This window comes from Cephus cinctus, unplaced genomic scaffold (genome assembly GCF_000341935.2).
Source record: "Cephus cinctus unplaced genomic scaffold, Ccin1 Ccin1_scaffold1205, whole genome shotgun sequence".
Classification (NCBI taxonomy): Eukaryota; Metazoa; Arthropoda; class Insecta; order Hymenoptera; family Cephidae; genus Cephus; species Cephus cinctus.
The window spans coordinates 370,639-381,286 of NW_014333672.1; the positions used below are offsets into that span (position 1 = coordinate 370,639).

A 10,648-nucleotide genomic window follows, 5' to 3' on the forward strand; every position below is an offset into this window, starting at 1 on the left:
GGGGGGGGGGGGGGGGGTAGTCATTCGGACAGAGCAAATAAAGCTTCTGCGGGCTTGGTCTTCGTTTTTTGACAACCGGTATTTTCTTTAGAAATTGTACGCTTGTAGAATAACAAGCCAGGTTCTTTACTCATTAATTTACACCTTTTACATCCAGCGGACCCACGCGATGCCTTGTGACGTCATTTAGCGTGAACGGGATTGGTCTTCCAATGGACGCGGTTATCGCTGCTGGTTCGATAAGGAATTTACTGAGTTCACTTTTTTTCTTTTCCTTATTTTTTCGCAACGAACCAAAATTTGTTCCCAACATTCTAATTTTTAAGGTCTGTGAGTGAAGCTCGGATTTTTCATTTTAAATGCGACTGTCCTAATCTGACGTTCCAGCTATCATCCATCCATGTAACGTTGAAGCCGACAGTACTTGTTCTATTTTCCTTTTCAAATCCTCTCGTCTCTTTAAAACATTTTGAAACGTTCTCAGGAACACGTAAAGGTCGTAAAGAGTCTCATCTGTCTTATGGAATTACGAACTTTACGGCTGAGAGAAGGAAGCCTTAAATGCGGTAACCGTCAGCGCGTCCAACGCTCGAGACTGACTTCACGCCGTTTGCCGTTTGCCGTTTGCCGTTTGCCGTTTGCCGTTTGCCGTGACGCAAGACGCAAGACGCAAGACGCGACGATCCGAAATTTTGCGACGGTCACGTGATGATCCTACGACACGAGGTTTCGCCGATCAGTCACCCTCTTTTATTTGTTTACATTCTTTTTTCTAACTGGCCCAACTGGATTTCATTAGACCAAAATACCAACCCGTATCGTTTGTCCATCATAACTGGAGGATAACGACGTCGTCGACGCGAGAATCGGTTGATCGTCACGTGGTAGCTCCATGACTCTTCCGTCCTTCACGATTGACATGGTTGACCAATGTCGTTAGGCGAATCTCCGGCTCGATATTCAATTTCTAGTCCGAGTCTTCTCATTAATCACGATATTTCGTAACAGTGACTCTCAAACTTTTAGGCTATTTTTTGGCCATTACGTTTCACGCACACGGCGGGTAGTTTATATGTATAATACTATATATTTCATTTTCTTTTTCTTTGCCATTTTTATTAGTAATGTTTTATTTCAATGATTTCATTTATTCATTAGATATAGTCTATATAAATATAAATATATATGTATATATATTGTTATGCCGTGAGGATGTAAAATAATCTTCAACACTTTTATTAATACTAAAATAACAGAAGCAAACTATTCTTTATGGCATCAAATTTCGTTAGCAATGGCACAGTTTTATTCTAGTTTTCTTTCTACGAGTGGACGATGCTCACTCGGAGCCTACAGTTCGACGACTGACTCTTTGTTGCGTCGAAAATAATGCAAGCACGCTTTAGTTGAACGCCTTAGTACAATCTTTGCTGACAAAGGGTTACTTGTCGTGTGGTACTAAGAATGCTAACCTAGTGAATAATTAAGTAACGCTTAGGTGCATAACAATATATATAGCTTAATTATTTTAACATTTTTAGTTGAAATTCGAATATTCGCATAACACGTTTGATTACCCAAAGCTCATGTTGAAGCTCCATTGACCTTATCCTCAAGGAAAAGAAGCTCTATGATATGCACGAGAGATTGAAATGTCGTTACATTGCCAGGTGTAAGACTGCCATTTTGTTTTGTCGTTGTACATTGAAACGGCCGAATGTCCGACTCGCTGTGAACCGCTGTCTTGCTTCTGACATGTAGACGAGGTTTCATTTCGTGGCGGTAAAGTTGACCTTGATTTTCAATCAACGAAAACTATGATGCACTTTGTATTGACTATTTTGTTTTGTTATGCTGAGCTCGAGGGGCGCTTTCAGACTCGGTTGAACGATCGCCAAACCTTTGTGACACTTGTGAACAACTTCTTTTATACGTAAAATTATGTTTTCGCGATTAAATGATGTATCAATTGACACAACGCTTCAAATTTTAAATAGACGCTTATTGATTCTTCGGCTGATACAGCTGAAAGTTAATTATTGATTGCACGGAAAACTTATTATTGGATCAATAGAAAAATAGAGAAAAATTAATATCCCGCATCAGAGTATTCTTTCCGTTATGTTATCGATATTTGTTTATTATTAAAATGAGAATTATTGTTCGCAAAGAATGAACTCTGCAGGGTGTATCGTCGCTCACGAGTCGTTGCCGAAGGTCAGTAGTCCACGCGTGACCGTCGGCTTTGCGGAACGCCCTGAAATGAAGTCGTTAAGGCGACTTCATTGTCCTACTCCATCTACTTATATGTCATAGGCACATAAAAACACAAACAAGAACGTAAATATGTCAAACATTCTTGTATTACTATATTTGAATAATTTAGGGATAATTTAGACACCCTTGAGTCCTCATGCCTCTTTCATTTTGTTATTGAGCCGATTTGTATCCATATGGCTGCGGTATGTTATAAATAATTGATGAAATTCCATCATTAGAGCAGAAAACGAAAAGGCGACCATTTTATTTACTTATAGGTTGATATCAAACGAGAAATTGATAATGCCACCAGCCGTCATATATTGGTTATTGGCTGGTTGGTTGTGACTCTGGACTCATCCGGTAGCTACGAACTGACAATTAAGCCGAGTTCACACGCGAGTATGATGACGAGCTAGAAACGGCAAGTTTAATTGGCATTCACAGCTATTCAGCGGTTTCGAATAGTGTGAGAACGGTAGGAAGGACTCGAGACGCCATTTTCACTATTCCTGAGCACTTGTCAATAGTCACTTGGCGGACTCCCCGAGATAAATTACTTAAATAACTTCGATCCTCTTTTGTTCGTGTCGAGTCGAGAGAATAACGAGAAAGGCAGTTCTTATGTAGAACATTGGCAATGGGTTGACGCGATATGGCTAGTAGTCGGTCCTTATTTATTATTAATAGACTTTATATTTTTATATGGACGTGTTGCTGTAATCGGGGATTCCGTTCCCTGAAATTCCACACGACGAACAGCTGTTCCATTACGATTCATTAGATTAGTAATGACTTGCTGGTCGGACAATGAGACACTGTGAATTAAATTAATATATTCAATTTACCTTAATCTACCTCAGCTTACTCAGTTAAAAATTACCTATTTAGGATCTGATGACGATTTGAATATATTTCTCTTGGCTGATTCCGCGTTGATTTTTCTTTTCGAACAATTGACTCGTGTGGATTTATAGACGTAAACGACAACTTGGTACCGGCTGTTGACTTATTACAACTCAACTTTTACGCGTCTCAGCTGAGTTTCATTATTTTTGTATTTTTCTCTACTTAATATAGTGAGCACTAAAAATAAAGTAGGCTTTGATCTTAGTTCGCGGCAGAATAAACAAAAAGAAGCATCTCGAATGGTCGATGGGCAAGTTATATGGGAGTCCATAGTGAACCGTAAAAGTGGAATCGTGTTAAGACAAACATAAAGAGACGGAGAAAAAGCCATAAGCAGATTAAACAGAGAGAAGGCAAGCGACAACGGACAGTTTAAGGAACGACGAAAGCGCCGCTGGCGGCGCATTACGAAATTACGTACATGCACGTGAGACGGTTCCTTCTAGTTACGCTTGGGCAGCCGTAGGACTTCTTTTATGCAATATACCTTTTTCTAATGACGTAAATCGACGTTCACTGGCATTAACAGAGCGATGAGAAAGACGAGGGTGCATTGGATTCAATTGAATTCGCCATTCTCCCCATAAGGTCAGGGATCTTTTGTCTGGAAGTTTCTTCCCTGTCATTTTCATACTTGCTATCCCCGTTGGCTATACGCGTAGTTTCCGAGATACGACAACTGTCGCGCTGCCGCGACTTCTTTCTTTTCCGCTTTGCTGCCTCTTAGTCATTTCGTAAAATTTGTTTGACGTTAATTGCAACAGCCTGATGGCTCGAGTAAAAGTTTCAGGTAACGCCAGCTCGTTATACGAGAAATGGCGGATTCTATCCGCCGGTTGGATTATTTCTCAAAAGTCCCACTGACTTCGCACCCATTACGAAGTGAACGGCTCACTTTCGTAACAGACCCGCACTGTTCCGTCTATCTTACCGATACAGCCAATAACAGTCTTGTTGAAATTTTAACGAGCATATTCGCATTGATTATGTTAATACCAAGGACGATCTGATCCATTCGCTCTTGGATTTCGACGTTGAGCCTTAGCTGTAGAGATGCATCATCCTTCTGGACAACATGGCAGATATGTATGTGGCTTGATTGAAGTTCCATAATTAATTCAATGCGGTGGTGTATCCGTTTGACTTTGATAGCCATATTTCTCAGTTCCATTTACTCTGCAGATTGTTGCTGTTAGCCACGATAGTTGGCTGTTGGCTAACGAGGGACGATGCATCTGAACGTTGATGTACACGTCTATTGGTGGCGTGACTTCGTGTTTACTATTACGATGTCAGAACACGTAATACGTGATAGGGTCTGGGTCATGAGCATATATGTATATCGGTAAAATGACGCTCGTAAACAATGGTACGAATGGTACTCGTTTATTGGAGTTTATTGTCTTACGTGAATCGGTCAAAGATAAAGGATGTCTATTTTGGTAGCGTTACGGATCGACGATCAATGTTTTGCTTCTGATTGCAGAGAGGGTGACAGGTACAAGAAGGTGGCCTGGAAGGACGTCAAGGTGGGCGACCTGGTTCATCTGTCGAACAATGAATTAGTACCGGCTGATCTTTTGCTACTGAGAAGCAGCGATCCGCAGGGTCTTGCCTACCTGGATACTTGCAATCTTGACGGGGAGACGAACCTGAAGCAGCGCCAGGTCGTCCGTGGCTTCCTGGATATTCAGGATACCTTTCAACCTTCGAAGTTCCGCTCAGTTGTTGAGGTCGATCAACCGAGTACGAGGATCTATAGGTTTGTTCATTTTTTATCAGGATCTTTGAACCTGATTACGTGCTGAGGACTCTGTCACTGATTTTCTGTCATCTTCAGGTTTCATGGTGCAGTGGTGCATCCTAGTGGAGCCAGGGTGCCTGTTTCCACGGAGAACCTTTTGCTGAGAGAATGCTTGCTTAAGAACACAGACTTTGTTGAAGGTATCGTTGTTTATGCTGGTCATGAGACCAAGGCTATGCTCAACAATGGCGGACCAAGATACAAGGTACAGATTGAATAAATTCTTGTGCTAAATTATATCAGCAGTACCTTGTCACCGTGTAATATTGTTAATTTGCAGAGATCACGTCTAGAGCGACAGATGAATCTGGATGTGGTTTGGTGCGTTGTAATACTGGTGGTATTGTGTATAGTCGGTGCAGCAGGTTGCAGATTATGGCTCTCTACGTATACCTCAGGGTTACCCGTACCCTTCCTTCCCACACCTCAGGATCCAAGCTACGAGGGTATGCTTACCTTTTGGACTTTCGTCATCATCCTTCAAGTGATGATACCGCTTAGTCTCTATGTGACCATTGAGATGGCTAAGGTGGGTCAAGTCTACCATATTGGACATGACCTGACACTTTATGACTCAGAAAGCGGCCGGAGAGCCGAGTGCCGTGCACTCAATATTACCGAAGAACTTGGTCAGGTAGGTACGCTTGCAAAATTTATACTTTTTCTTGACTTGCTCCACGACGCGAAGTCAATGATAATGTCTTTGTTGCTGATCTTCTCCGTAGGTGCAGTACGTCTTTTCGGATAAGACAGGTACTCTTACAGAAAACAAAATGGTATTCAGGAGGTGCGCTATCAGTGGTCAGGATTATGCGCATACTGGCGAGGGTGAAAACCTGATAGCTAATACCAGATTGAAGGAAGACTTATTGATAGGCAACTATAGGCATCGTCTTCAGGAGTTTCTAGTCCTTCTGGCAGTATGCAATACAGTGGTAGTCAATGCACATCCTCATCACGACAATATGAACTCGAGTGGAGTTATCGAAGAACCGCAGAAGAATGGCGGTCCTGCTAGGTAGGTGATCGTCCTTCGATAACATTTGGAAATGAAAGAGTCCAGCACTACTAGACGCTATTTTGTTTGATCACTAGGTACGTTAGGTTAACAGAATCCAGAAGCGTAACGCCAAGTCCTCCGCCGACATTGAATTCCGCTGCGCCGCTCTCGCCAGTCGCGTCCTCGACGAACAGAACGTCATCCTGCGCGACGAATCTGCGAGGTCCTGTGGCTAGTAAACTTTCCAGGTAGCTAGTGGAGTCAGTAAAAAAAAAAATATCATTTTATGTTTCTGGACGAATGATTACTGATACCTCACTGTGATCGCAGGCCTAAACTACTTAACGTCCCGTCTATCCCCAACCTGGGCATGTCTCTGCTTACGAGAAAACAGTCACCTACGCAGTCGCGCAATTTCAATTCGAGTAACGGTCAGTCAACAGAACCTCCATCGATTTACGAAGCTGAGAGTCCTGATGAGCTTGCCTTAGTTCATGCCGCACGAGCTTACGACGTTAAGCTGGTTAAAAGAACCCCGAACACTGCTATTGTCTCTCTGCCAGATAAGTCGACACTAGCTTTTGAAATTCTTCACGTAAGTTATCAACGTTTCGTGGTAAAAATTGTGCTTAGAGTTATAATGGAACTAGGGAGATTATATCAATATATCATGCCTACAGGTACTACCGTTTGACTCCAGTAGGAAATGTATGTCCATTGTTGTACGTCATCCTCACACGGGCGAAATAGTCTTGTACAGCAAGGGTGCTGATTCTACCGTTTTGGCATCATTGACATCGAATGATGAAGATTCAATGATGATCAGCAAGATCAGACAACAGCTTCACTCCTACGCAAGACAGGGTCTGCGTACGCTGGCTATGGCGCGACGGTCTCTCACTCTTCAGGAGTATGAAACTTGGAGGCAAAGACACGTTGAGATCGAATTGTCTACGGATAGTCGGGAACGTCGGATACGAGACTCATACGCCAGTCTCGAGTCCCACTTGACTCTTTTAGGAGCCACTGGAATTGAGGACAAACTTCAGTCAGGAGTACCCGAAGCGATATCGGCTCTGATCGCTGCAGGAATCGTCGTTTGGGTTTTGACAGGTTGGTAAAGCAAGGACCTTTTTCTCAGTACAGTGGTTCACTATGATTGTCTTTGATTGATTGGACTGATTTTTCATTTCCCTAGGAGACAAACCGGAGACTGCAGTGAATATTGCGTATTCTGCGCGCTTGTTTTCCCCTGCCATGCAACTACTAAGGCTGCAGGCCAGGTCCAAGACAGTCGCTGAGACTCTGATCCACGGTTATCTGGAAGCCATTGAACAAGAGACTGCGAGCAGGATGGTTGACTATCCTGGTGAAAATGCGTTGGCTGATCCCGATTCGGCTGAACATGTAGCACACAGAATTGGTTCCTGGAGGCAGAGGGCCTTAGTGGTGGACGGGAAAACGCTTACCTTTATTTTGGATCCTAGATCAGGCCTAACTGGACCGTTTCTCGACTTGACCCGAAGATGCGCCAGTGTGCTTGCTTGTCGTGCTACTCCACTGCAAAAGGTATTCATCTCGTCCTGTTGAGGCATTGATTGATCTTGAGATATATATTTGAACTTGTCTCACTTATCTGGATCTCGTCTTCTAGGCATACATAGTCCGGATAGTAAAGGAACAGCTAGGCATGAGAACTTTAGCCATCGGCGACGGTGCCAACGATGTCAGTATGATCCAGACAGCCGACGTCGGCGTCGGTGTCTCAGGGCGCGAAGGTACGCAAGCTGTCATGGCATCCGATTTCGCAATTGCCAGGTTTCCCATGCTCACCAGACTCCTCCTACTTCATGGCCATTGGTGCTACGATCGTCTCTCGAGGATGATCCTTTATTTCTTCTACAAGAACGCGACCTTCGTCTTCCTTATATTCTGGTTCCAGGTCAGTCATTCAGATCATCAAGTATTACCATATAAAGAAGTGAGCTAATAAGGCAATATTATCTTATAAATATAATCCAACTGTAATTGCACTTTGTACAGCTGTACTGCGGCTTCTCAGGAGCAGTGATGATCGACCAAATTTACTTGATGCTGTACAATTTATTCTTCACGTCACTGCCACCACTTGCTCTGGGCATTTACGATCAGATAGCCTCGGACCAGGTGCTCCTAGCTAATCCTCAATTATACAGAAGAGGTCGGCTGGGTCTGGTTTATCAGCCTCACTCCTTTTGGATAACAATGGCCGACGCCCTATATCAGAGCATCGTTATATTTTTCATAACCGAAGCCGTGAGTAGATCGACACGTTGTCTGATAAATGTAAAAGCATTAATTGATCAAATATCATTTAATCTATATGTTTAAAGGCCTATCACGACTCCGATGTAGATATTTGGGAATTTGGTACTACAATAACAACATCCTGTATAATAGTTATGCTGGTTCATGTTGCATTAGAAACAAGATCTTGGGTAAGTAACGTACGGTATACTGAAGCAAAGCTGAGATCATCTTCTGAAGTATCATAGCGATATTATCTTATTTCTTTCAGATGATAATTCACGCTGGCGCAATACTGGCGTCACTTTGCATTTTCTTTGGATTCTGTCTCATATACAATACAGTCTGTGTAAATTGCATGGGTCTACCAGGTTCCTATTGGGTCGCTCTAGTCGCCATTCGTAGACACATCTATTGGCTAACCGTACTGCTTGCATCTGTGCTGGCCTTGTTACCCAGGTATACAATAATTCAGTTTACCCTGAACTTTCGCCAGCGTTTAAAGTTTCTAAAGAACTTTGTATTAATTGCTACTCTTTGCGACAGACTGACGTACAGAGCCATCAAGGCGTCCGTGGCACCGGACATGATGCAACGTGCTGTTTTCGAAAGCTCCAGAGGAATTCATGGTCAACAGCGGATAACAGGAAGAGGTGAGGCTCTTGTTGCCGATTGGTCGCGTTCGACGCAGCATGCTACCATAAGGTAATCCAGATCAGTGACTACGCAGAGGTTCACGGTAACGAATTATATTCCTTATACACCAGCGCTTTATTATTATTATTATTATTATTATTATTATTATTATTCACGCAAGTTGTACAGCATAATATTTCATTGTAACAGAGGTGAATTTTACTTTGCTGAGGATTCACTTTTTCGTCGACTCCGTTCTTTGCTATATTGAAAGTTTTGCTCACGCTCTGCCAGACACTTTTCCTGATTGTTTTGCGCCATACATAGTTTTCATATATTCAGCAGCCAATACTTATAATAGAGTACACTCGGCTTACTGGCATTGTCTATATATTGACGCCTGGCAAACCTTGCATAAGGTTTCGTGAAAAAAAAAAGAAGCTCCTTCAAGGCCTTACCGCGAGTTCTACAAAATTAAAGCATATCGATCTAGCAAGTAAGCTTTCAACGGAGCTCAATGCTAATGTCAGAAAGTAAGTTCCGCATGCTTTATTTATTTACAAGTTCAACCGTACAAGTCTTGAGTCATGACAGGTAGGTATGCCATGATATGGATAGAAAATAAATATCACAGCACGACTTTTGATCGCTTCGTAGTCGGAGAAGGTTTTGGTAGTGATTTCAAAATCTATAAATACTTTATTTTTGACGTTTTTAGGCCTGAAGGTTATGGGGCCAAAAATAACGGTTTAACGACAGTCGTCGCGTAACTCCAGGAGGAATTCCCTCTCCGTTCTCGCAGTCACCGTGTCTCTTGCATCAGGGAACCAATAATCCTGAGGATGGGACATTGGGACATTAGGACACACGCACAGGATTCATCCTGGGTATGAGATTCCAGATAGGGCGCACCAAAGTACAATGGCCGATCGCTCCACAAGGACTGATCTTGTTCCTGGACCGGCCCACACTCATCGGTTTCAACAACCAGTGTACAACACCGAGACGAACCTTCGTAATCGCTCCTGTACCTGCAACGACGATGCTCCTTCTTGACATTAATTTTAATCTTTAATTCCGGATTTCCGTTCAATCGACGCCTCTCTTCGTTGTCTGCAAAAGGGTAGAACTTTACTCCTGCCTCACCATGCCCCACCGCGCAACTCTTTGTCACGTTATACTTTGAGTCTGAAACTTGCTATAGTAATGTGCTACTTATCACTTGCCATTCGTTCTACTTTCTAATCACTTCTTAAGACACAGTGTCCCCTCGACAAGGAATTCTGCACTATTGGAGACAGACAATACGCAGTGCCCAGGAGGTCTACGTGAAAGTTCCTTCCTTATCTTTTGTCCCTTCGGGTAAAATGACATGTTTGTCCTGACGTTATGAAATGTCAGCCTAATCATATCCTCCTTATGGCTAATTGCGTTTTTTTTTTTAGAATTCTAAAAATCCCACTGTTAAACGTGGTACTATGAAAATAGCTGGCACTTGACCTCCCAGGAGATATAAGGCCAAAGCAGTCGGTACTTTTGAGAATTGTTTTGCAACAAGACCGTTCGAAAGACTGAAGAAGGAACGTAGAAGCATGGAAGAGCTTTTATGCCGTCATGGAAACTGACTTGAGGAAGAAACGAAGAAAAATTGAGGACGAAGAACGGATATCGATAATTGCATTTACACGTCTGTAGTAAATCACGTCGCATGTTTTGCGAATCTGCTAAAGATATTTCGTGATTTCACATGCCGG

At 42.7% G+C, this 10,648-nt stretch overlaps 1 protein-coding gene across 6 annotated transcripts in view; it reads left to right on the plus strand.

Moving 5' to 3' along the window:
• Window positions 1-10,642, plus strand: part of LOC107272619 (probable phospholipid-transporting ATPase VD) — a 25,379-nt gene extending 14,737 nt beyond the window's left edge. For 3 of the 6 annotated variants that reach the window (XM_015749927.2, XM_015749928.2, XM_015749932.2), the window contains 14 exons: window positions 4,655-4,930; window positions 5,009-5,177; window positions 5,253-5,606; window positions 5,698-5,990; window positions 6,068-6,220; window positions 6,303-6,567; window positions 6,653-7,085; window positions 7,171-7,541; window positions 7,627-7,914; window positions 8,016-8,267; window positions 8,345-8,449; window positions 8,530-8,717; window positions 8,805-8,963; window positions 9,613-10,642. In XM_015749927.2, coding sequence (XP_015605413.1) covers window positions 4,655-4,930; window positions 5,009-5,177; window positions 5,253-5,606; window positions 5,698-5,990; window positions 6,068-6,220; window positions 6,303-6,567; window positions 6,653-7,085; window positions 7,171-7,541; window positions 7,627-7,914; window positions 8,016-8,267; window positions 8,345-8,449; window positions 8,530-8,717; window positions 8,805-8,963; window positions 9,613-9,664 — 3,358 coding nt within the window. In that variant the 3' untranslated portion in view covers window positions 9,665-10,642. Of the gene's footprint in view, window positions 1-4,654; window positions 4,931-5,008; window positions 5,178-5,252; window positions 5,607-5,697; window positions 5,991-6,067; window positions 6,221-6,302; window positions 6,568-6,652; window positions 7,086-7,170; window positions 7,542-7,626; window positions 7,915-8,015; window positions 8,268-8,344; window positions 8,450-8,529; window positions 8,718-8,804; window positions 8,998-9,612 lie in introns of all 6 variants that reach the window. The other 3 variants (XR_001539001.2, XM_015749930.2, XM_015749931.2) reach the window with 3 other exon arrangements.
• Window positions 10,643-10,648: the final 6 nt, after the last annotated feature.